This window comes from Oncorhynchus masou, chromosome 22 (genome assembly GCF_036934945.1).
Source record: "Oncorhynchus masou masou isolate Uvic2021 chromosome 22, UVic_Omas_1.1, whole genome shotgun sequence".
Taxonomy (NCBI): Eukaryota; Metazoa; Chordata; class Actinopteri; order Salmoniformes; family Salmonidae; genus Oncorhynchus; species Oncorhynchus masou.
This window is the reverse complement of record NC_088233.1, coordinates 19,414,639-19,441,362: the sequence shown is the minus strand read 5'-3', so window position 1 is coordinate 19,441,362 and position 26,724 is coordinate 19,414,639. Positions and strand designations below refer to the sequence as shown.

At 43.1% G+C, this 26,724-nt stretch overlaps 2 protein-coding genes across 3 annotated transcripts in view; both read left to right on the top strand.

Moving 5' to 3' along the window:
• Positions 1 to 8,800, top strand: part of LOC135509153 (protein bicaudal D homolog 1-like) — an 81,694-nt gene extending 72,894 nt beyond the window's left edge. Inside the window, exons 7-8 of one of the 2 annotated variants that reach the window (XM_064929564.1) lie at positions 372 to 585; positions 6,323 to 8,800. In XM_064929564.1, the coding sequence (XP_064785636.1) occupies positions 372 to 585; positions 6,323 to 6,460 (352 nt within the window). In that variant the 3' untranslated portion in view covers positions 6,461 to 8,800. Of the gene's footprint in view, positions 1 to 371; positions 3,879 to 6,322 lie in introns of those variants that run through there. The other variant, XM_064929563.1, reaches the window with a different exon arrangement.
• A 455-nt stretch (positions 8,801 to 9,255) lies between these two features.
• Positions 9,256 to 26,724, top strand: part of LOC135509151 (FYVE, RhoGEF and PH domain-containing protein 4-like) — a 123,508-nt gene continuing 106,039 nt past the window's right edge. The window contains exon 1 of the mRNA XM_064929560.1: positions 9,256 to 9,619. Within this exon, the coding sequence (XP_064785632.1) occupies positions 9,508 to 9,619 (112 nt within the window). The 5' untranslated portion in view covers positions 9,256 to 9,507. The remainder of the gene's footprint in view (positions 9,620 to 26,724) is intronic.

Here is a 26,724-nt window from a genome sequence, read left to right as displayed (position 1 = left end):
GTCTCTGTCTCTCTCTGTCTCTGTCTCTGTCTCTCTCTGTCTCTGTCTCTGTCTCTCTCCCGCTCTAACTCTGTCTCTCTCTCGCTCTGTCTCTCTCTCACTCTGTCTCTGTCTCTCTCTCGCTCTGTCTCTGTCTCTCTCTCGCTCTGTCTCTGTCTCCCTCTCGTTCTGTCTCTCTGTCTCTCTCTCGCTCTGTCTCTCTCTCGCTCTGTCTCTCACCCTGTCTCTCTCTTGCCCTGTCTCTCTCTCGCTCTTTCTCTCTCTCGCTCTGTCTCTCTCTCGCTCTGTCTCTCTCTCGCTCTGTCTCTCTCTCGCTCTCTCGCTCTATCTCTCTGTCTCTCTCTCGCTCTGTCTCTCTCTTTCTCTCCTAGGTGTGATGAGTACGTGACTCAGCTGGATGAGATGCAGAGACAGCTGGCAGCGGCGGAGGATGAGAAAAAGACCCTGAACTCCCTGCTCCGCATGGCCATCCAACAGAAGCTGGCCTTGACCCAACGCCTGGAGGACCTGGAGTTTGACCACGAACAGACCAGGGACCGCAGCCGCGGCACAAAGGCGCCCAAGATCAAGAACAGCCCGCCCAAAGTAAGTCGACGAGCCGCTCTCACTGCTCCCCCCAGCCCTACCATGATACACAGCCCTTCCTCCACCAGCTCCCACTCCTTCAACACCTCCCTGACCCTCTGCAGCCCTCCCTCCCTGGAGCTGCCCCTGTCCTCCAACCACTGGTCGGCCTCAGACAGAGGCTCATCCCAGTTCTCTTCCTTGCCTCCCCTGGGTGACCCCCAATGGTCCCTAGGCACTCAGACCTTCATCATTGACCCAGAGTCGCTGAGTTTAGAGTTCTGTAAACTCGTTAACAGTCGAGACTCTGGTCTGCACTCTCCTAGCTCCGCCCCTGCGTCTCCCTACCGCTCACCCATTCCCAAGACTTGGCAACACTTGTCGCCGGGGTCGGTGAGAACTCGTACCCAAAAAGATGCACCTCGGCCCTCTGCTCTGGCCACATCTCCCAGCAACCCTGTCCCTCGCTCCTACAGTTCCCAGATGCCCCAGCCCTGAGTCCAGGGGGGTGGGTTGGAAACAGAGAGGAGGACAGACTGGTTTCCTGTTTCCTGTGTCTGGCTTGACCTATGCCTATGCAGTACTGTGACACTCTTCTCAGGGATTGGCTATGAGAAGGAGCCCAACAGAGCTTGTTCCATCTCAGGACAATACTCAACAGTCTTTTTGTAGTTTGGGGCTCATAAGGCACCACAGTTGCTATTGTCCATTTCTGTAAATAAAGGGATTTAGAGAATAAATGAAATATACTGTATGTGAGAAATATACTAGAATATGTGAAGTTCTAATGAAAAATAATGTAGAATTTTAGTGTATGAGGATGTGGTGTGTTTAATGAGCTAAGATAGTGTGAGGGATACTTGTACATTTTGGAGATATTTGATGCGCTATAACACAATGTATTGTGTATTTGTATTTCCCACCCTTGGCACATACTTCTCATATCACACAACCTAATTATTTTTCCAATGGCTATTAACATTCTTAGGCAATTGATTTTCCCTGTTGTATTCAATGCATATGATAAAGTCTCTTTGAAGTCAATACATGCGTTGCTTTTTCCAACCATCTATAGACTGTGCGTAGAGCCACCACGTGTACTGTGGGCTTCATTGACCAATGGTGCCACTCAGTGGCCGATTTACACAGTTACAGCTGAAACACATTGATAGCCATTGGAATTCCTCAGTCTATCACAGTAGAGGCTGGTGGGAGGAGCTACAGGAGGACGGGCTCATTGTAATGTCTGGAATGGAACTAAGTCAAACATGTGGTTTCTATATGTTTGATGTGTTTGATACTGCTCCATTGATTCCATTCCAGCCATTACAATGAGCCTGTCCTCCTATAGCTCCTCCCACCAGGCTCCTCTGATCTATCCCTATGAATGTTTGCCACAGAAAATATTAAACCTTGTTTAAATCTCTGGGAATCTTCTTTTGTTAAGCAGAGATGGCAGCGATGCAAATTATACAAAGGAACCTTATCTATTTCTTCATTGGTACATTACTATGTAGGCCACTTTACAGTACTTCTCTGGCTTCGTTTACACAGGTAGCCCAATTCTGATCTTTTTTTCGCAAATTTGTCTTTTGACCAATCAGATCAGCTCTGAAGAAGATCTGACGTCAAAAGATTTGATGTAATTGGTCAAAAGACCAATTAGTGGTGTAAACGCAGTCTCTGACACAGTCTATCAATTAAACCATTTTGATAACACTGCAAATCATATTATTAATGTCATGAGAAAAATTTCAAGGAATCATTCTAGTTTGTATTCCCATGATTGATTAACATTTTCAAGCCATTGTATAATATTAATCTTAAATTTTCCACAACTCTAGAGCAAAAAGCATTTGACAGAAGTCCCTTCCACATCTCTACAGAGATACACTGGCTGACCAAGCTCTACCTGATTTCAGAGCCACAATCCATTGTCCCTTCTCTACATTATACTAAGTACACTATAGCTTGACTTCCTTGTTCCTTGTGACCTTTGTCTATAATGAATATAGAAAACATAGCAAACACAGTGCGTGTGCGAGACAGAAACTGAGAGAATGAACTGTCATGCTTTTTCTGTCAGTGTTGATAGATGTTTGTTGTGGCATGCATGTGACTTTGTTCAGTCCGATCTAAGAGAAAGTATATAAATGGTTTAAATGCAGATAAACCATTCGGAGCAGCATGGAAACCAGTGTGACCTCCTCTCTATAATACCCTAACCACACACCCAGCCCTACTACGCTCATATCACCCTGAAAAGGACACGCCCTGAAAAGCACCCCAAATCAACCCTATGCCCATACCATGTAGTGCCAGCAGATGGCAATGTCTACCAGTTACTTCTCACACTGACCGAGCTGTGGTTATTGGCTTTTGGCTCCTACAATGGTCAAATGTTTTTATTGACACGAAAAGAGGTGAAGAATGTCCATGTACATTCAGCTCCAATCTCTGTGACATAACATTGGTTGGACTTCATTCATTCATGTCTTATATTTGTGTATGATATTATAACTCATCTGATCTAAATATGCTGATTTGTTTTTAGCCCATAGCCGTACATGAGCAGCAGTTGATTACTAAGTCTGACAGCCACCATGATAGTGGTTTGTTTTTGTTTGTTTTGTCTCCTTTTGGTGCAGCACAGAAAACTGTGTGTAAATGTTCTATGTGTGTCTGTGTGTTTCCTTGTGTGTGTCCTGTACGTTAATAGTGCTGTCCATCCTTCTCGGGGGATGGATAGAGGAATGCCTTGTCAGTTGGGTCAGATGAGGCTGGTCTTAAATAACGAGCAGTCATTCAGTGATGCACAAGCCCATTATTGGCCTTGCAAAATGAACAGGGAGCTCTCTTTCTCTTTCTCTCTATCTCTCTCCCTTTCTATTTCTTTCTTTCTTTATCTTTCTCACTCTTATATAAACATAAATAACAATTCTCACAATAACAAGTACACAAAATGTACTTCTGTGGTATGTCTGACTGTAGAAAGCATTATCCATTTACTTTCTAGACAAATAAATCATTTAAAAAAAACATAAGAATGTGTAAATTGTATGAACTCAAATGGACTGTATTACAGTAAGATGTTAACTTCCAAAATGTGATATTCCAATAAAATGAAAGCGATTACAAGAAAGATTGCTAAAAGCATAAACATTATAATTCCATATGCTCTCATGTTATACTCCAAAAGAGAGCAGAACGTTTCCCAACTGACGTCCTCTCCTCAGACATGTTGAGTTATTACATGACGAGGTCACTGTGTCTCTGTCCCTGACAATTCTTTCCTCCTGTCTTGTCCACCCGTGTGTCTGTCTGTCCCTCTAACCCTGACTGTCACCACTCTGTATATCTGTCTAATGTATCAGTTTCTCATAGATTGTTAGCAGCCTGCTGCCTCTGCCTCAGTATCGTCACTCTCCCCACAACTAAGAGCCTCCATAGCCTGCAGGTAACGTCCCAGAGGTCTGAGCTCTACATCTCTTTCCACTTCTCTTACTCGCACTACTTGTGCCTTTGGCCTGCAGGATATACACAGCATGCCCCACATGGCTGTTTCTTAAAGGCCCAGTGCAGTCAAAACATTATTTTCCTGTGTTTTATATACTGTACCCTCCACACTTATTGGGACAGTGAAGCATTTTTTTCTTATTTTGGCTCTATACTCCAATAGTTTCAATTAGAAATCCAACAATGTGCAGACTGTCGGCTTTAATATGAGGGTATTGTCATCCATATCAGGTGAACCGTTTAGGGATTACAGCACTTTTTCTACATAGCCCCCCCCCCCCATTTTAGGGAACCAAAAGTATTGGGACGGATTCACTTATGTGTATTAAAGTAATGTAAGTATTTGGTCCCATATTGAAAGCACACAGTGAATACATCAAGCTTGTGACTCAACACATTTGTTGGATGCATTTGCTGTTTGTTTTGGTTGTGTTTCAGAATATTTTGTGCCCAATAGAAATGAATGGTAAATTATGTATTGTGTCATTTTGGAATCACTTTTATTGTAAATAATAATTTAATATGTTTCTAAAAACTTCTAGGTTGTGCATACTACCATGATTATGGATAAACCTGAATGAATCATGGATAATGATGAGTGAGAAAGTTACAGAACGACAAATATCATACCCTCTCAAAAAAGGTGAGAGGTTAGCAAGTCTTAGGGTATGATATTTGTCCATCAGTAACTTTCTCACTCATCATTATTCATGAGTCATTCAGAATGATCTGTAATCACGATACTATCCACATTGATGTAGAAGTATTTAGAAACATGTTCTATTCTTATTTAGTCACTCATAAAAGTGACTCTAAAATGACACAATACATTATTTACCATTAATTTATACTGGGCACAAAATCATCTGAAACACAACCAAAATAAATAGCAAATGCATCCAACAAGTTTGTAAAGTTACAAGCTTGATGTAATCATTGCGTGCTAGGAATATGAGACCGAATACCAAACTTTTGACTAATTCAATACACATATTAGTGAATTTGTTCCAATACTTTTGGTCTCCTAAAATGGGGGGACTATGTACAAAAAGTAAGGCTGACAGTCTGCACTTTAACCTCATAGTCATTGTATCAATTCAAATCCAATGTGCTGGAGTACAGAGCCAAAACAAAATGTGTCACTGTCCCAATACTTTTGGAGCTCACTGTATATTTCCACACTATGAGGTTGGAATAATACTGTGAAATTGTGAAAATCATGAAATTCCCTTTTAGTGTAACAGCTGTTTGAATATAGTACCTGGAATTTCAGCCTCTTTTGGTGGGATGGAGGTGTGGCCTGCATGGTGACATCACCAGGCGGCAAATAAGTGAATACGTCAATAAGAAAAAGAGTTCCAAACATCTGCCAATAACAGCTAGTTTTCAGTTTCCCCTCCCCACTCAGACCATTCCCAGAGAGTTTTTTTATTTTCTTGGTTGTTCTTGACCCTTTGAATTGAAAACAATCACAGTAAGGTTCCCCAGAAATGATTTGATATTGAGATAATAAGGGCTGCATTGGACCTTTAAGACACACAGATATGAATTAATTAACTATAGTAGTTTCATCAAACACATTTCATCACGGGTATCTGTATAATAGTTCACACACACACAAATGATTAACTAACTCATTAAGACGTGAAACTTGTGTATTTTTACTCACAGCACATGGAGTAAAAGGGTGAGGCGTTGGTTTTTATAACTTAGCCACATTAAACTGTTTTGTGCTATTGAGCAGGATAATGGCTATATTACTGTTGGCAAATTCATTGGTTTTGCATGACACTTTTGCCACCAGTAATACTCTGCTTCTTCTACTAATGCAGTCCTAGATCCATTTCATACAGAACTAACTAGTTCATCTCACTACAGTCCCCAACCTCAGCCCTCTATAACCCACCCATACAGTAGGTATCTCATTGCCTCTGAATCGGCACTACAGGCAAATGCGTAACTGCTGACAAATCTAATGTCCTGTCTATTTCTTTTCTTATTCATAGTGTTGTTTGACCAAGTCGGTTCTCCCAAAATATTTTAAATGTGCTTCACCTTTCCTGAAATTTTAACAATTTCCATCACTGTTGTTTCTGGGAACAGTTTTGGTCCCTCCTATTTGTTTGTTTGTTGATTTCTGAGCACTTTATAGCATCATTGGGATACATGTCCTTTTTACTATATTCCCTGCTATCCTGTCCTCTTTCGCTCTACTCTCTTCCCCCTCCCGTCTTCCTCGCAGTCCATGTCCGAGTCCGAACATTGTGACAGCCCTCCAGGAGGACCAGACACCACCCCTCTCCAGCAGCAGCAGAGGCCCCCTGGACCCACTCAACAGCCTGGTCCAGCAGCATCACCCCCCAGGTCCCTAGGCATCTAGCCAGTGCGCCCCTACCCATGGGCCCAGGCCTCCTGGAGACACACAGCAGCAGAGACTCCTGTCTCCCATCTCACTCAACCTGGCATCCCACTTCTGTGTTCCCTCAGTAAGCCCCGCCTCCACAGGCCACACTTTCTCCTTGTTGGTCGGGTTACAAAGAAGATGAGGGTTGCGGTGCTCCTCACTGGTTGGGCTGGAATGACGTCAGATCCTGTCCAGAAAAGATAGACTGGAGGACCGGACTGCAGTGCACACGCCAGACTAGCAAATATTATTGACTTAAACTATGTATTGTATCTATATGATTATTTATTATCTATTTAACTGACTTGGTTATTTATTGATTTGTGTTTTGTTCATATTTGTGTTTTGTGATATCATTTGATTGTTGTTGGTCATTCTTTAAGATGAAATTCAAAATGAGTATTATTGCTGTGGTGTTTAGACTTACTAAACTATGGCTGTTATGTTCTCATTGATATCGTCAAAAAATAAAAACATTTGACATATTTCCAATTGAATATAACAAGGTTTTGGATGGTCTATATCCTACAAGTTTAGCATCACATTTTCTGTCAATAACAAGGTTTCCTTTTGGTTATGTAAGATACTTACAAACTTGCCTAACAGACCAGACAGAATATTAGCCATGTAAAAGCATCAGTTTGTAAGGATCATCTCTAAATGTGTAATAGCTTCTGTCTTTACATGGTAGTGTTGAAGTACACAATGAATTTGATATCATTGTGGAGAGTCTAATTGAATGGAAGTGATATTGCATTACAATGGTAATCTTTGATGAGGTGGGCTGTCTTGATTTTAACTACCAATCTAACATCACTATACTTGAGATGCTTTTTTTATACAACTTTTTTGCAAGACAGAGATGATATTTTTTACATCCGTTTTTTTTTTTTACCACAATCAATACTGAGGTGATTGATTATGTTGTCATGTAGGTGAAATCGGATTTGACATAGACACTCTGATACTAAAGGTAGGAGATGAGGAGGTGACGTCTGGGTTAGTAAGCCTGGATGTGGCCTTTAGAATTGCACCAGTTGACTCGACCCTGGTCTGTGTGACAAGACTCCCCTCCTCAGTTTAGTTTTAACACATTTCAGATAACACAATCCCCCCATGCTGTGGATCCCTAGTAATTTATGTTTCTGCCTAAATAAGGCATTTGAATTCGCTCTTCTTAAACATGGCATTGTATATGTGTCAGAGATTGCTTGTTTAATGTCTAACCCAAAGGAAATGACGGTAATCAAATATCATGCTGGGGCATGAATAAAATACTGTAGTTTCAAACCAAAGGTGAACTACCTTCTCCTCCAAACATTGTTCTTTACAAGCACAATAAGGACTTTGCATTGAAGAAATAACAGTGGACATCTCGATTCAGGCATCTCTCTTCCGGTTATCAGAGCCATGTATAGATCTACACTGTATATGCCTTTGTCGGATATGATATCATGACCAGCAGGCTGAGAACAGGGATGAATACCAAAGTCTTCCAGGATATAGGAAGGATTTTGTGAGTCACACGCTTACACCTTCAGATCAATTTGTATAAAGCTTTGATGATCTGGCTAACCTAGTTGAAACATTAATGCAAGAAGAGCCAAGAACAAACCGTGTGTTTGTGTTGATGATGTAGCTAATGTTTGAGTTGCATGATTCACATCCACTGTATCTCTTTCTCTCTTTCTTTTGAGTCGATAGTAATGATTATGTCTTATGTTTAACTAGTCAGCTTTATTGAAGGGGAATCTGAACACCTAGTTCCTTATAGATTTAAGCCAGATGCATTGTGATAGATTTTTCTTACAGTTCTCTATTCATTCATTCACAAATGTCTGTGGATTTATTGAACTTAATTGGGTTTATTCTGGTGAGACGTGTATACTGTAACCACAAAGGACAATCACCCTTAGAATCCACACAGTTAGTGCTGGTGAAAGCATGTTTGCAACCACATTGTTTGTATTATGAAACCTTGGATGGAACAGAAGAAGATGAAGAAGAGGAGTGAGGTTCAAAGCTCGTCTAGTGACTGGTGTCTGGAGAACATTTTGTCTACTCCTTTGGTTGTTGCGCAAGTTTCTACATTTACATTTACATTTAAGTCATTTGGCAGACGCTCTTATCCAGAGCGACTTACAAATTCATTGGAAGATGGCAATACAGTACAGTGCCCTGGCGTTAGAGACACTAATCAATAAAGAAAAAAGGAATTAAAAGACAGAAATATACTGTATTGGGTTTCTTGATAATGTTTTTTACTCCATTTAAAACAGTGTAACATCGGCTTCAATATCAATAAAAACAACTGTCTTGGAGTAATATAGACTGTATTGGCTGAGTCTTTTTTCTCAAGTATGATGGTCCTAATAACCTTATGTATGTCATCCATTTCATAACAGTTTCCATTTATTTGGAAGTGTTACTTTATCATTATGGATGTTTATTACAGTCAATACCACAGGCACAGCACAACCTGTCATTATTTTACATTAGATTGTATGCAAAACACCTTTCAGCTATTCAAGGAAGTGGTACGTTCTCTCTGTAATCTATTGTTTTCCTACAACCAGCACGATATTCATATCGCAATAATAGCCTATTCATCACTATCTTGTTCCATATCGAACGGGGATGGGGGGGTTCCTCCTCCAATCAGAGCAACGGATACCGTCTGCAACAGTGAAACAGGGCGGGGTTTGAAATAGTCTGCTTGAAGGTGATTGTACAGAGATAAACGGATCATGATGATTTAGGGGAGCGCAGAGCGGACGCACCAGCGCATTGACTTTGGACTTTGTCATCAGCGTTTATAGTGGCTATCTGGGAAAATATATGTGTACTTGCCAGTGACACCTTCAACAAGTTTGTTTGATTTTGCGGTCGATGATTAGTTGGAATATTGTTTGACATGGAATGAAATTAACTGTAGCCTAATATGTTGAATGCTAATTGTGCATTTTAGTGCTCGAGTAGGCTCGACTACCCAATAGAGCTGCTCACTCTGTAAATCTTTTTCGATGTTGGAACGGTCAGCAGAGGATAAGGACATGGACGACTTCAGACGGGTCGCCTTCCGGAGGAAACCCCGAACTTTTGTCGAATCCGACATGGAGCATGATGAATATTCAGGTAAGTGACTGACCGATGACGGTGCGTAGCTGGTTGTCGCGTGTTTCGCTCAAACGGCCAAAAAACATATACAACTCAGATCCTCAACATTGGGTACAGTGAGTGTAATATTTGGTGTAACATGTCTAATAACGTGTGTAGTAGTGCCTTGTTACTGTGAAATGTTAGGGTTTGCTTTTGGCTATTCCATCACAGTGATCATTTTTTACTTTTGTGCATGTGCACATAGAAACTAAAAGAGATTATGTTGCCTGGCTTCACTGTCCGTCCACACTTTATTACTTTAACAATCTTATCGTGTTACTGTAGTTGTATGTACTGTTTCACATACCTTGCACATCATAAATCAATCAAATGTATTTATAAAGCCCTTTTTACATCAGCCGATGTCACAAAGTGCTGTACAGAAACCCAGCTTAAAACCCCAAACAGCAACAATGCAGGTGTAGAAGCATGGTGGCTAGGAAAAAACTCCCTAGAAAGGCAGGAACCTAGGAAGAAACCTAGAGAGGAACCAGGCTCTGAGGGGTGGCCAGTCCTCTTCTGGCTGTGCCGGGTGGAGAATATAACAGTACAGGGCCAAGATGTTCAAACGTTCATAGATGACCAGCAGGGTCAAATAATAATAATCACAGTGGTTGTAGAGAGTGCAACAGGTCAGCACCTCAGGAGTAAATGTCAGTTGGCTTTTCATAGCCTGTCATTCAGAGTTAGAGACAGTGGGTGGGGTAGAGAGAGAGAAAACAGCATGTCTGGGACAGGTAGCACGTCCGGTGAACAAGTCAGGATTCCATAGCCGCAGGCAGAACAGTTGAAACTGGAGCAGCAGCACGACCAGGTGGACTGGGGTCAGCAAGCAGTCAACAGGCCAGGTAGTCCTGAGGCATGGTCCTAGGGCTCAGGTTCTCAGAGAGAGAGAGTGAGAGAGAGAGAATTAGAGGGAGCATTCACACAGGACACCGGATAAGACAGGAGAAACACTCCAGATATAACAGTCTGAACCTAGTACCTAGAGGCTGAGACAGGAGCCTCCAGTCATTGGGTGAAAATAAATGGTTGCCATAATCTTGGGCTAGGCTATTGAGCTATTGTGAAAGTATGGAATGGCCAACACACCTGTAGTATGTGTTTGTACAGAGAGGGGATTGCATTGCACTAGCCTGCTGACTGCTGAACAGTCAGATATGTATGAGGGGGAAGGTTGCAGACATGCCTTAACCTGTTATGTAATTTCTTTAATGCCTCAAATAGTTTTCTATTTCAACCCCTTGACTAGTGTTCCTTCTTTCTGTTGTTACTGAGAGTCTGTCCAGCCTGTGCCTAGGCATGCTACAGAGAGAGAGGGGTAGAACACTTACATAGCCCAGTCTTGTCTCTCCCTGTCGTGGGGAGATTAAATGTGGTTGTGCAAACAACATAAAGCATTGCAAATATTTGATTGAAATCAGAGCCAACTATAGCCTACGTGCCTTCTGTTTGGTGAAAACTTTGCCTTTGTCACCTCCAGGAGAGAGTGGTGAGGTGACCCTTTAAGGCTGAGTTCATATTAACGGAAATAGAAAAATTAGATGTCACTTAATTAAATCAAGTGGGGTGAGCCAGCAGCCGACTCTATAAGAGGTGAGATAATACTGTAGAGTTCAGAGACACCATGTGATCAGTCATGAGTCATCCTCAAGCGTCTCCTCTGGCCTGCAGTCACCTGCTGCTCTACCCCCTGTAGTGCCTTGTTGTCGGAGGTCAAGCAGTTGCCATACCAGGCAGTGATGCAACCAGTCACATCAACACAATTATCCCAGAAACTACAGACCCAATACCGCCTCCACAGATCCACAGATGATGCAATCTCTATTGCACACCATACTGCTCTTTCTCACCTGGACAAAAGGAACGTCTATGTGAGAATGCTATTCACTGACTACAGCTCAGCGTTCAACACCATAGTGCCCTCAAAGCTCATCACTAATCTAAGGACCCTGGGACTAAACACCTCCCTCTGCAACTGGGTCCTGGACTTTCTGACGGGCCACCCACAGGTGGTAAGGGTAGGTAACAGCACATCTGCCACGCTGATCCTCAACACAGGGGCCCCTCAGGGGTATGTGCTCAGTCCCCTCCTGTATTCCCTGTTCACTCATGACTGCATGGCCAGGCAACACCATCATTAAATTTGCCGACGACACAACAGTGGTAGGCCTAATCACCGACAACGATAAGACACCCTATAGGAAGAAGGTCAGAGACCTGGCCATGTGGTGCCAGGATAACAACCTCTCCCTCAAAATGATCAAGAAAAAGGAGATGATTGTGGACTACAGAAAAAGAAGGACCAAGCCCGCCCCCATTCTCATTGACGGGGCTGTAGTGGAACAGGTTGAGAGCTTCAAGTTCCTTGGCGTCTACATCACCAACAAACCATCATGGTCCAAACACACCAAACAGTCGTGAAGAGGGCACAACATTGCCTGTTCCCCCTCAGGAGACTGAAAAGATTTGGCATGGATCCTCAGATCCCCCAAAAGTTTGACAGCTGCACCATCGAGAGCATCCTGACTGGTTGCATCACTGCCTGGTATGGCAACTGCTTGGCCTCCGACCACAAGGCACTACAGGGGGTAGTGCATACGGCCCAGTACATCACTGGGGCCAAGCTTCCTGCCATCCAGGACCTCTATACCAGGCAGTGTCAGAGGAAGGCCCTGAAAATGGTCAAAATATTCCAGCCATCCTAATCATAGACTGTTCTCTCTGCTACCGCATGGCAAGCAGTACTGGAGCGCCAAGTCTAAGTCCAAAAGGCTTCTTAACAGCTTCTACCCCCAAGCCATAAGACTCCTGAACAGCAAATCAAATTGCTACCCAGACTATTTGCATTGTCGTCGTCCCCTTTACGCTGCTGCCACTGTCTGTTTATTATCTATTCATAGTCATTTTAACTCTACCTACATGTACATATTACCTCGACTAACCTGTGCCCCGCACATTGACTCTGTACCGGTAATCCCTGTATATAGCCTCCACATTGACTCTGTACCGGTACCCCCTGTATATAGTCTCCACATTGACTCTGTACCGGTACTCCCTGTATATAGCCTCCACATTGACTCTGTACCGGTACCCCCTGTATATAGCCTCCACATTGACTCTGTACCGGTAATCCCTGTATATAGCCTCCACATTGACTCTGTACCGGTACCCCCTGTATATAGTCTCCACATTGACTCTGTACCGGTACTCCCTGTATATAGCCTCCACATTGACTCTGTACCGGTACTCCCTGTATATAGCCTCCACATTGACTCTGTACCGGTACCCCCTGTATATAGTCTCCACATTGACTCTGTACCGGTACTCCCTGTATATAGCCTCCACATTGACTCTGTACCGGTACCCCCTGTATATAGTCTCCACATTGACTCTGTACCGGTACTCCCTGTATATAGTCTCCACATTGACTCTGTACCGGTACTCCCTGTATATAGCCTCCACATTGACTTTGTACCGGTACTCCCTGTATATAGTCTCCACATTGACTCTGTACCGGTACTCCCTGCATATAGCCTCCACATTGACTCTGTACCGGTACTCCCTGTATATAGTCTCCACATTGACTCTGTACCGGTACTCCCTGTATATAGTCTCCACATTGACTCTGTACCGGTACCCCCTGTATATAGTCTCCACTTTTGTTTGTTGGCATCTTAGGAATTGTTCTGCTTGCTGAGTGAAATTTCCTTCATTAACCACAGACAGCAAGTAGCTGGATCTAAAAGTGTTGTCTGGTCACCTGGCCATAGTATGATGCCATCCTCTGGGGCCATAACAAAGGTTCTGTTTGTGTTCCCTTTGCCCTGGGAAGGAGCAGGGCACCCTGGGATAGCATAGCTGGGCTGGATGCATCAATGGCTCTGTGGTGTATTGTTATTGTGGTGGTTGTTGCGCTGAGCTGAGCCCTCTGTCTCTCTCAACTAGCTTTAACTCACTCTCAACACCTTGTGTTGCACAACTCACTCAGTTCATTATAAATATCAGAGCTTTATTATAGTCTGTTAAGTTGGCATGCCATAAACATGGGTTATTACCACCTCATTAATTGTTAGCCATGGCGGCAGGGTAGCCTAGTGGTTAGATCATTGGACTAGTAACCGGAAGGTTGCAAGTTCAAATCCCCAAGCTGACAAGGTACAAACTCTGTCGTTCTGCCCCTGAACAGGCAGTTAACCCACTGATCCTAGGCCGTCATTGAAAATAAGATTTTGTTCTTAACTGACTTGCCTTGTAAAATAAAGGTAAACATTACAGTGACAGCCTTCCTGTAGCTGCATCTTTCTGCATAGACTAATGTATGAATGATGATTTGTCAGAATGAGGAACCAGAGGTCTTCAGGTTTCCCCACGGAGGCTCTATTGAACAGTTTAGGTTAGGTTACTATGCTAATGCTCTTCTGTGATTTTTGGTTTTGTTTTCTCTCTGCGCTCCTGCTTTGGTATGAGCATGTGACTGTGATATGATAGCCCATATCATGAGGTTAGAATCAAAGTCAGACTACATTGATCTTCATCACATGCTTTAAGTTAGGCCCTGCATGTTCAAGATTTTGATTTGACCCAAGGTCAAATTTTTTTTTTTGTTGCCACAAAGTCAATGAATGTTTATTGGAGTGTTCTCTTAATAATAATTGAATGCGTTGATTTCATCCATCCAAGTCTCAAATGTGATTTAGATTCTATATGGGATTCAAGTTTTGGCATGAAGCTATGACTATCAATACTGTAACTCTTGGAATGTAACAGTACAGCTCTATGGAAGATACAGATACAGTGGGTATCATAAGTATTCACCCCACTTGGATTTTTTCACTTTTCATTTTGTTACGTTACAAAGTGGGATTGAAATTAATTTAATTGCAATTGTATTTTGTCATTGATCTACACAAAATACTATGTAATGTCAAAGTGGAAGATAAAACTCCTGCCTCCTGAGTGGCTCAGTTGCAAGCTGTGCCACTAGAGATCCTGGTTTGAGTCCAGGCTGTGTCGCAGCCGGCCACGACCGGGAGACCCATGGCCTGGCACACAATTGGCCCAGCGTCATCCGGGTCAGTGGAGGGTTTGGCTGCAGGGATGTCCTTGTCCCATTGCGCTCTAACGACTCCTGTGGCGGGCCGGGCACAGTGCACGCTGACACAGTCGCCAGGTGTACGGTGTTTCCTCCGACACATTGGTGCGGCTGGCTTCCAGGTTAAGTGGGGATTGTGTCAAGACGCAGTGTGGCTTGGCGGGTTGTTTTTCGGAGGATGCATGGCTGTCGACCTTCGCCTCTCCCGAGACCGTACAGGAGTTGCAGCGTTGAGACTGTAACTACCAATTGGATACCATGAAAAAGGGGTACATTTTTTTTATTTTTAAAAAACAAATTAAAAAATGGAAGAAAAAACTCCCGTCTTTGCCGATTTCAAGCATACCCATACCATGATGGGCTAGAAAATTAAGAGGCAGTTACTCAGTGAAGTGTTGTGTTCAGTGGAGGCTGCTGAGGGGAGGACGGCTCATAATAATGGCTGGAACGGAGCAAATGGAATGTCATCAAACACATAGAAACCATGTGTTTGATGTATTTTATACCAGTCCACTGATTCTGCTCCAGCAATTATCATGAGCCCATCATCCACAAGGAAGGTGCAACCAACCTCCTGTAGTTGTGTTGGATTTGCACCAAACATAAAGGCTTTATTTAGGGCAAAAGGTTTTTTAATTTGTCTCAGACTGCTCTGGCAATTCTCACATAGACACTTCATTGAGAGGAAGGATGTATGATATGATTTTTACATTTGTATATGTACAGTGGGGCAAAAAAGTATTAAGTCAGCCACCAATTGTGCAAGTTCTCCCACTTAAAAAGATGAGAGAGGCCTGTAATTTTCATCATAGGTACACTTCAACTATGACAGACAAAATGAGAAAAAAAATCCAGAAAATCACATTGTAGGATTTTTAATTAATTTATTTGCATATTATGGTGGGAAATAAGTATTTGGTCAATAACAAAAGTTTATCTCAATACTTTGTTATATACCCTTTGTTGGCAATGACAGAGGTCAAATGTTTTCTGTAAGTCTTCACAAGGTTTTCACACACTGTTGCTGGTATTTTGGCCCATTCCTCCATGCAGATCTCCTCTAGAGCAGTGATATTTTGGGGCTGTTGCTGGGCAACACGGACTTTCAACTCCCTCCAAAGAGTTTCTATGGGGTTGAGATCTGGAGACTGGCTAGGCCACTCCAGGACCTTGAAATGCTTCTTACGAAGCCACTCCTTTGTTGCCCGGGCTTTGTGTTTGGGATCATTGTCATGCTGAAAGACCCAGCCACGTTTCATCTTCAATGCCCTTGCTGATGGAAGGAGGTTTTCACTCAAAATCTCACTATACATGGCCCCATCCACCCCCATGCTTCACAGTAAGTATGGTGTTCTTTGGATGCAACTCAGCATTCTTTGTCCTCCAAACACGACGAGTTGAGTTTTTACCAAAAAGTTATATTTTGGCTTTATCTGACCATATGACATTCTCCCAATCTCTTCTGGATCATCCAAATGCTCTCTAGCAAACTTCAGACGGGCCTGGACATGTACTGGCTTAAGCAGGGGGACACGTCTGGCACTGCAGGATTTGAGTCCCTGGCGGCGTAGTGTGTTACTGATGGTAGGCTTTGTTACTTTGGTCCCAGCTCTCTGCAGGTCATTCACTAGGTCCCCCCGTGTGGTCTGGATTTTTTTCAGGTCATTCACTAGGTCCCCCTGTGTGGTCTGGATTTTTTGCTCACCGTTCTTGTGATCATTTTGACCCCATGGGGTGAGATCTTGCGTGGAGCCCCAGATCGAGGGAGATTATCAGTGGTCTTGTATGTCTTCCATTTCCTAATAATTGCTCCCACAGTTGATTTCTTCAAACCAAGCTGCTTACCTATTGCAGATTCAGTCTTCCCAGCCTGGTGCAGGTCTACAATTTTGTTTCTGGTGTCCTTTGACAGCTCTTTGGTCTTGTCCATAGTGGAGTTTGGAGTGTGACTGTTTGAGGTTGTGGACAGGTGTCTTTTATACTGATAACAAGTTCAAACAGGTGCCATTAATACAGGTAACGAGTGGAGGACAGAGAAGCCTCTTAAAGAAGAAGTTACAGGTCTGTGAGAGCCAGAAATCTTGCTTGTTTGTAGGTGACCAAATACTTATTTTCCACCATAATTTGCAAATAAATTCATTAAAAATCCTACAATGTGATTTTCTGGATTTCTTTTCTTCATTTTGTCTGTCATAGTTGAAGTGTACCTATGATGAAAATTACAGGCCTCTCTCATCTTTTTAAGTGGAAGAACTTGCACAATTGGTGGCTGACTAAATACTTTTTTGCCCCACTGTAGTTGTTTTGTGAAAATCATGATGAAACTGGACATTTTAGGCCCTTTTTTAGAACTATACATGTCTCCTGTAAAACACTATGATCCGTGAACCGTACAGACAACATATTGGTGTCATTATACTCCTTATAGTGTGTCCTATAATAAGGACTAGGCTTATATTCTGGATAATGTTTTTCTCATATGAATTTATTAAAGATTATAAATATTATTATTAATAATAATGAAGGTACACTTTCTGATTTTGCTTTTTTATATATATACTGTTTATATATATTTTTTACATATTGTTAGGAACAATATACTCTTCAAACAATTTACATTTCTGTCAGGACCCGGTTACGAACCTGGGTCTCCGGAGTGAGAAACAGTCACTTAACCAACTGAGCCACGAATAGTCAGCAGAGCCCAGAAGATGAGGCAGACACAGCAGTACTTAAGACGGTGTATTTAATAAAGTAAAAAGGAGAAGTCCTTCAATACAAAAATGGCAAATCCAAAAGGTGGTAGGAATAGCACAAAAAAGCCTCAAGAGATACTCAAAAACAAAAACAGAATTCCACAAGAGCATCCACCGGAATCGACAAGAATACACAGAACACTAGGGCTGGGTGCTAACATACAAACACAGAGCACAGAACTGAGGGAAACTAAGGGTTTAAATACAATCAGGGGAAACGAGGCACAGGTGCAAATAATAATGGGGAACAAGGGAAAAAACACAAGGTCAAAAAGCACAATGGGGGCATCTAGTGACCAAAACCCGGAACAACCCTGGCCAAATCCTGACAATTTCCAGAGTGGGCTCTCTTACTTTTTGGGATATGACCCATTTTATACATAGAAACATTATAGGTAATTAACCAATCACAACCCTCCTTTAGGATTTGTTGGGTTCTGAGAATATGAAAATATACTTATTCATGTCACTGATGGAGTGCTAAGGTTTAGAGACTCTACACCAGAAGTTAAGGGTTATAGGAGGAAGGTATATAGTGTGCGCAACTAAGCTTGGAATGTGTTGAGTGCAGGGAAGCGATTACATGTGGCAGGCATTGATAATGGGAGACGTGTGGAGATCTTGGAAACTAACAATGTCACTGAGGGAGAGAGTGTAATGCATAACATTTACATTATTTCAGGATATGTTATTGGTACACATCAGGGATCCTCTGAGAGGAGAAGAGACAGTCTGGTATCAATAACCATGACAGCCTTGAGTTGGGGAAGAGTGAGCACTTTGGGGTCGAGGTCAGGTCAGATGAAGTGAGGAAGAACAGATATCACTAATGTTCTGTCTAGCAACAGAGATGCATTGGCTGTTCCGATGTGGAGGAGGAGACTCAGCCTAGGAGAAAGGGTTAAATATCAGTGCTTGTGTGAAATGTTTTTTGTCTGAATCCAGCTGTATCAACCCTTTGGGAAGAATTCAACTTGGTTAAACTTCTCTAGTGTCCGTGAGTTATTTACTCAAAATTAGAACCTAACAGATTGTACAGTACATTCAGCAAATCACCAACAGAGGGAGTTCACTTTGAATCTATTTTCCTGTGTTTGAATCTATTCACTGTGTTGGTGGTGCTCATGTATCATAACTTAAAAAGTAGCAGAGAGTCCACTCTGGAAATGTGATGTACTGTAGTTGTAGAGTATATTGTTGGCAGAACAATCTGAGATAGCAAAAATATGTTTTTGTGTGGTTTAATACATCATCCTCAGCATAATTATTAACTTGACCATGCTGATTTGTTATTGTTACCCATCTACCAATCACAGTCCTTCTTTGTGAGGCTTTCGAAAAGCTCCCTGGCCTTTGTAGTTGAATCTGTGCTTGAAATTCAATACTTGACTGAGGGACTTCACAGATTTTGTATGTATGGGGGACAGAGGATGGGATAGTCATTGAAAAATCATGTCAACCCCTATTATTTCACATTATTGGTATGCCGAGAAGCCCTCCCTTCCCTCTGGGAATATATCATCACAGTGAGGTAGGTGGGTGTGTTCCTTACATAGCAGGAACCGGGTAATATCGCTCTTTCAATATTCCTCAGAGAGTTTTAGTCTACACACCCGTACCCCTATTTTGAACTGTGGTGTAATTAATAATTCCAGTTCCCAACAACTCCAGGTCAGGGTAGATAGTCACTAAGGTCAGGGGTAGGGATTGGTGTCAGGGGTAGGGATTGGTGAGTCTGCAACCACTAGGTCAAGGGATGAGTCTGCAACCACTAGGTCAGGGGTAGGGATTGGTGAGTCTGCAACCACTAGGTCAGGGGTAGGGATTGGTGAGTCTGCAACCACTAGGTCAGGGGTAGGGATTGGTGAGTCTGCAACCACTAGGTCAGGGGTAGGGATTGGTGAGTCTGCAACCACTAGGTCAGGGGTAGGGATTGGTGAGTCTGCAACCACTAGGTCAGGGGTTGGGATTGTCAGGGGTGAGTCTGCAACCACTAGGTCAGGGGTAGGGAAGTCTGCAACCACTAGGTCAGGGGTAGGGATTGGTGAGTCTGCAACCACTAGGTCAGGGGTAGGGATTGGGAGTCTGCAACCACTAGGTCAGGGGTAGGGATTGGTGAGTCTGCAACCACTAGGTCAGGGGTAGGGATTGGTGAGTCTGCAACCACTAGGTCATTGGTGAGTCTGGGTAGGGGTAGGGATTGGTGAGTCTGCAACCACTAGGTCAGGGGTAGGGATTGGTGAGTCTGCAACCACTAGGTAGGGGTAGGGATTGGTGAGTCTGCAACCACTAGGTCAGGGGTAGGGATTGGTGAGTCTGCAACCACTAGGTCAGGGGTAGGGATTGGTGAGTCTGCAACCACTAGGTCAGGGGTAGGGATTGGTGAGTCTGCAACCACTAGGTCAGGGGTAGGGATTGGTGAGTCTGCAACCACTAGGTCAGGGGTAGGGATTGGTGAGTAGGTCAGGGGTAGGGATTGGTGAGTCTGCAACCACTAGGTCAGGGGTAGGGATTGGTGAGTCTGCAACCACTAGGTCAGGGGTAGGGATTGGTGAGTCTGCAACCACTAGGTCAGGGGTTCAGCTGAGGAATGATTTTGGTCGGGGGGCCGGAATATAATTCTAATAATTTGTACACAGCAAATTAACCACAACTAAGCCCAAAAATAGATTGTATTTCAAAATAACAATAATTTAATACCTTGATTACATTGAGACACAATCACATATTTTTAATATTTATTTGACCTTTATTTAACTAGGCATGTCAGTTAAGAACAAATTCTTATTTGTCTATGTTTTGTCTTTTTTTATTTGTGGGAATACTTGGGAACATATTTCTTAAATTAAACTAATTTGAAGCTGAATTTTTTTGGTCTCTTGACCAAAAAAAAATATATATATATATTTTTTGTTTATGAAAAACTGGGAGGGGGGGGGGGAATCCCTTTCCGGTTTTGATAACATACAATGACAACATACAATGATAACATACAATGGAATATCTTCTGTTTCCCCCTGTTTGTTCTATTAGATGTTAAGGAAAAATATAGCTTCCCATGGTTTGGTTTACCTTATGTTCATATGAAATTATCCTCTGTTATTGCATTATACCCCTCCTATCTGGCCAATGACTGTTTTTTGACAAATAAAGAGAAGTTGACAGTGCAGCCTCAGCCGTGTGTTTCTTTACCCAGGATGTGAATGGTCAATTTGATAGGATGAGTCTACTATTATCAGACGTGTTTGCCTGGAGGTGTTTTTCTCCAGCCTAGTGGGCAATACGTTTAGTGGTGGGAAAAGTACCACTCACCCTTTTCCCAGGTGTGAGGGAGTACTCCACCACACACACACACCCTACCGTTCTCATTCTGGGAAGATGGGGCATTCCTTCCCCAGGCCTACGGGGAGGTGAAGGGAAGGGGATTATTTAAGTGTGTTTGTACAGAAATGTGTGTATGAGTTTGTCTGGGCTGGAGGGAGGGGAAGGGTCTGGTGACACACTTCCTGCAGTTGTCCCCCCACCACCTGCCCAGGTTTCTCTGTTTGTTTCAGTCAGCACACCCATGTGAATGTTCAACGCCACTGAATTTTTCAACTCCGGTCCTATTTAATGTTGTTGTGTTTACCTTGCCTGGTTTGAGGCAAGGGAAACCCCAAATCCATCATTCAGTGAGCCCATAGACCCAACAGAAAGGAGATACTAAAGAGACTTTACACTCCTAAAGCCCACTGAAGCAACACCAGCCCAAACCCATTCTTGCCAAAAGGTAACTGGTTAGCTGGCTCAGTCACAGTTCCTGTTTTTCTTTCCATTCAACTGCCGGTGATTCCTGACTGTGGTGTGTTGTTTCCCGCCTGGCTGACAGCGTGCTGCTCTGAGGCTCCTCTGAGTTGACTCAGCTCTCTGGTCCAGTCCACAGTCTTAGAGCTCGGCAGAGGAGCGTAGGGAGAGACACAGACACATGTCACTCTGAACATAGAGGAACTTACAGGGAAACGGAGAGCACCCCATCCTTCATATAGGTCTACTACTGCTTTCCCCAACTCTCTCTCCAGCTCACCCAGTACAGGGAGCTCCATAGGCCCATCCATTGTTCAGCTGGTGGAGAGAGAGGGAGAGGGCGAGGGAGGGAGGATGGTGATTTTGGGCAACCATTCACATGCAGGAAGTGTGGCCTCAGTCCCAGTGTCAGATGCACTTTCCTTGCCACTCTGGTTTTCTGGCTCTGTATTCCACATTCTGTCCTTCTCTGCCTGACTGTACGCCCAGCGACTTGCTCCAGTTGTCAGCCCTACCGACCGGACAGGGAGACAGGATGGACTGCCTGGCCAGTGGCTACCGCAGGTCCCGAAGGCTGCGCTGCCACATCTCCTCGGGTAGGTGACCTGGGAGTTACAGGAGTAGGACACCATGTTGGACACAGTGACACTCATCAAAGAATGCAGGGGACCCCCAAGGCCATGTGTTGTCACCCTAGTATAGAGCCTACAGGGTATGAAAATGAAAGATTTTGAAAGGTGTTCTCTAAAGATAAGGCGTTGACTTTGGATACTGAAAATGAACCGACGGTTCATATTTGAAAATAAACCTGAACCTGACACAACAAATGAGCTTTTGGCAAAACAAACTAACAGTTAAAAATAAGTAAATAAAAAAATAAGTAAATAAATAAAGCATTTCTTGTAATGGCACATTGAGGTCACAGTCAATTGTGTGGGGACAATGGTTTCTCAGAATCATATCCCTCTAACCCACAGTCTTCTCTGCTATGGTTTTGGAGAAGAAAAGGTAAAGCTGTTTCTGTTGTTAAGATGTGGAGACTTACTGTGGGCCTGTTGGATTGAAGTCAATGGTTCCAGTTTTTGCACATTTACACAGCGAGAGAGGGATGTACTCCCTGTGTATCTCTTTAACCTGGCTCTATACTGAAGTGTTGACTATATAAACTATATAGATTCAGACAGAGTACAGGTATGACGCAGGAGTAGACATAAGTAAAAGTGAGTGTCTGAGAGAACAAGGGATGGTGTGCAAATGGTGATTTGAATGTAACAACTTCATCCCACTTCATGTTCCAATCTGAACCTGGGATTTGTGTCCCTATGTCCCTACACCATCCCTGCCACCCACACAGCCATCTTAGAAGCATGCTAACCCCTTTCCTCCAGCACAACTGGCCTCTATCCTGCCTCCCGTTAACTGATATGATGTGCAACTGATCTGTATTCTCCACCAGTGAAGACTCCATTTTATGAACATTATCTTTTGGCTATGCTCCCAGACGTCAGATGCTCCATTCATTTTTCTGCCCATTCTAACATATTACAGCTCTATCACCATATGATTATTTTTCTGCCCATTCTAACAAATTACAGCTCTACGACCATATGTTTATTTTTCTGCCCATTCTAACATATTACAGCTCTACGACCATATGTTTATTTTTCTGCCCATTCTAACATATTACAGCTCTACGACCATATGTTTATTTTTCTGCCCATTCTAACATATTACAGCTCTATGACCATATGTTTTTAAAAGTGACATATTGTGTCACATAAACGGGAGCAAATCACACAAAGAAGTTGTTGACACGAGAGACCGAGAGAGTGATTTGGAAATTGATACCGCCCTGTCCCAGTGAACTGCTTCGGTCTAATTTATTCTTATATAATTTGTTGTTTATTATTTATGTAACTAACAAGTATTTCTTCCAAAATTACATAACATTTATTACACAGCAATAGGCAACAGCTATAAATAAAATAAAATTTATTTATATAGCCCTTCGTACATCAGCTGATATCTCAAAGTGCTGTACAGAAACCCAGCCTAAAACCCCAAACAGCAAGCAATGCAGGTGTTGAAGCACGTTGGCTAGGAAAAACTCCCTAGAAAGGCCAAAACCTAGGAAGAAACCTAGAGGGGAACCAGGCTATGAGGGGTGGCCAGTCCTCTTCTGGCTGTGCCGGGTGGAGATTATAACAGAACATGGCCAAGATGTTCAAATGTTCATAAATGACCAGCATGGTCAAATAATAGGTCTGGGACAGGTAGCACGTCCGGTGAACAGGTCAAGATTCCATAGCCGCAGGCAGAACAGTTGAAACTTGTGCAGCAGCACGGCCAGGTGGACTGTGGAAAGCAAGGAGTCATCATTCCAGGTAGTCCTGAGGCATGGTCCTAGGTCTCAGGTCCTCCGAGAGAGAGAAAGAAAGAGAGAATTAGAGAGAGCATACTTAAATTCACACAAGACACCGGATAAGACAGGAGAAGTACTCTAGATATAACAAACTGACCCTAGCCCCCCGACACATAAACTACTGCAGCATAAATACTGGAGGCTGAGACAGGAGGGGTCAGGAGACACTGTGGCCCCATCCGATGATACCCCCGGACAGGGCCTAACAGGAAGGGTTAACCCCACCCACTTTGCCAAAGCACAGCCCCCACACCACTAGAGGGATATTTTCAACCACCAACTTACCATCCTGAGACAAGACCGAGTATAGCCCACAAAGATATCCGCCACGGCACAATCCAAAGGGGGGCTCCAACCCAGACAGGAATATCACATCAGTGACTATAAGGCCCATGAGCTGAGCATTATTCTGTTTGATACTCATTCAGTCTCATGGTTGAGATACATGTTGTTGAGCATGAGCGCACTTACAGCTACCAGCCTGGGGGAAAATACTCTCTTGATCTCTGAGTCCTCGGAACCGTCGCCGCTCTTAAGTTCGTGTGTGTGTGTGTGTGTGTGTGTGTGTGTGTGTGTGTGTGTGTGTGTGTGTGTGTGTGTGTGTGTGTGTGTGTGTGTGTGTGTGTGTGTGTGTGTGTGCGTGTGAGGAGGGATAACTCTCCCTCCGTTCATTGTAGAGTAAAAGAAAGGGAGGAAAGAGTGTTAAGCATGATTTCTTTCTGTGGGCCAGCACAACCTGGTCTAATAGGCTAGACGTAACATAGTAAATGTAAATCGGGGACACTCAGATGCATGAGATATGTTACGTTTGGTTACATAAGACAGAAGGTTACTTTAGGCAAAATCATCTAAAACCCAAAGGTTACGTGTTCAAATGTCATCACAAACAACTTTAATATTTTAGCTAATTAGCAACTCTGCAACTACTTACTACCTTTTACCTACTCTGCAACTACTTACCATGTTAGTTAACCCTGACCCAGGCGTTCCAAAACTTTTTTGTCCCACAACGCAATTTTGATATTTGAAAATTCTCGCAACCCCAATCATATGAAAAAACTTATGTAATTAACAGCCAATGTTAACTTTTTAATATTGGGCTATGACAGTCGATTTCAAATTAGTCTGACATAACGTATCATATCTCACCAGCACTAATGAGATGGGAGTGCTTGATAAATGTCACGTCGGAGCTTCATCAAGGTCAGGGGGTGTGGTCGACAGTGCGCACCAGATCTCTGCTGTCACATCCAGCCTGGATCGATATTTGGTTTTAATGCAGATGAGAGCACTGATGGTGCTTTCAAGACAACTGGGAACTCTGAAAAATACAAGGTAGAATCATAACGTCAGCAATCTTCAGGTCGGAAAGTCGGAGCTCTAGAAAGAGGCCCGAGTTCTCGAGTTGGAATTCGGAGTTGGATGACCGTTCAAAACGAGTTTTCCCAGTCTAAGCTCGTTTTTTTCAGAGTTCCCAGTTGTTTTGAACGTGGCATTGATGCTCAGAGGGAACCAAAAATCCTCCGTAGTGACCTGTGAATGCATTCGGTCATATGACAGCACGATCAGCTGTCACGTGACCGAATGTCATGTGACGGCAAGTCAACTGGGCCAGTATCACAGTCAAACGGATTGGGAAGTAGGTCCCAAAGTACTTTTCCAAGCGTTGGAGGTGAGCAGTCATCACTTGTGTGGGACACTTACTGATGATGTTTTCTGTTGGAAACATGCACAGCCGAGGCAATGGAGCATGCTTCGCTTTTGAAATATTGTCTCTCCAATAAGAATTCTTTCCTCTATATCCACTGATTTGGTCACTCATCTGTGTAACTGTTTGTATTTCCTCTGCATGTTTGTCCAGCTGGAAGAAGAAAGCTGGGAGCAGCAGGCTTGCTCCTTTCAGCACACTCATTGTTACAATGTGGGGAGGGTCACATGAGAGAGGACTGGAAACACTAAACACAGCCTTATGGTTACTAGATAAGACACTTAATTGACTGCTGCATCAGTTCAGTTGCATCATGTAAAATGAGTAGTCACAGTGGAATAAAAATGATATTTTTGATTGGGGGGGACATTATGTTGTCAATTTAGAATTCCAGAATGGAGAGAATCTAAATAAATATTCATATTCTATTCATGTCTTTATGTATGTCCCTCTGGCCATTTGGTCATGGCCAGCTGTTCTCTGGCTGCGGTAGTGAGGATGGCTATGGGCCTGGGTTACTGAGTGGAAAGGGGGAAGCTCCCACATGGAACAACCAACCATGTCTACAGCTTACTAGGAAATGAATCAAATGAGAGGTGATTTGATCATTGGGATCTGTCAGCAGATATCTATTGTTCAAGGTTATCAATTTGTTGTGTGCATATATGTTGTTTTGAGGCACATGGAACATACATGTAACTGGAAAAATGAAGGAAACACTTGAGTAAATTAGGGATAGAAAGTATATTGAAAGCAGGTGCTTCCACACAGGTATAGTTCATGAGTTAATTATTAAGCAATTAACATCCCATCATGCTTAGGGTCATGTATAAAAATATCCCAATATTTTGGCTAGCATGGCTAGAAGAGATCTCAGTGACTATGAAAGAGGGGTCTTAAAGGATCATAGGGGATTTAAAGGGTGTGTGACCAGATCTCAACCCAATTGAACAGATGCCAAAGAAAAAGTTTTCCACCACCATCAACAAAACACCAAATAATGGATTTTCTCATGGAAGATGGTGTCACATCCCTCAAATAGGTTTCCAGACACTTGTACAATCTATGCCAAGGTGCATTGAAGCTGTTCTGGCACGTGGTGGCCCAGCACCCGATTAAGACACTTTATGTTGGTGTTTCCTTTATTTTGGCAGTTACAGTACCTGTAGCTAGTTTAAAAATTCAGCTTGTATGTACAGATGATTGATTCTAGCACCAGCAGGACTGATCTGTGTTGCAATGTTTTAATGGCAGAACAATTCTGGTGAGATACCTTAGCATTACCAATAAAGGGTTATGTTTAGCATTTTAACAGTC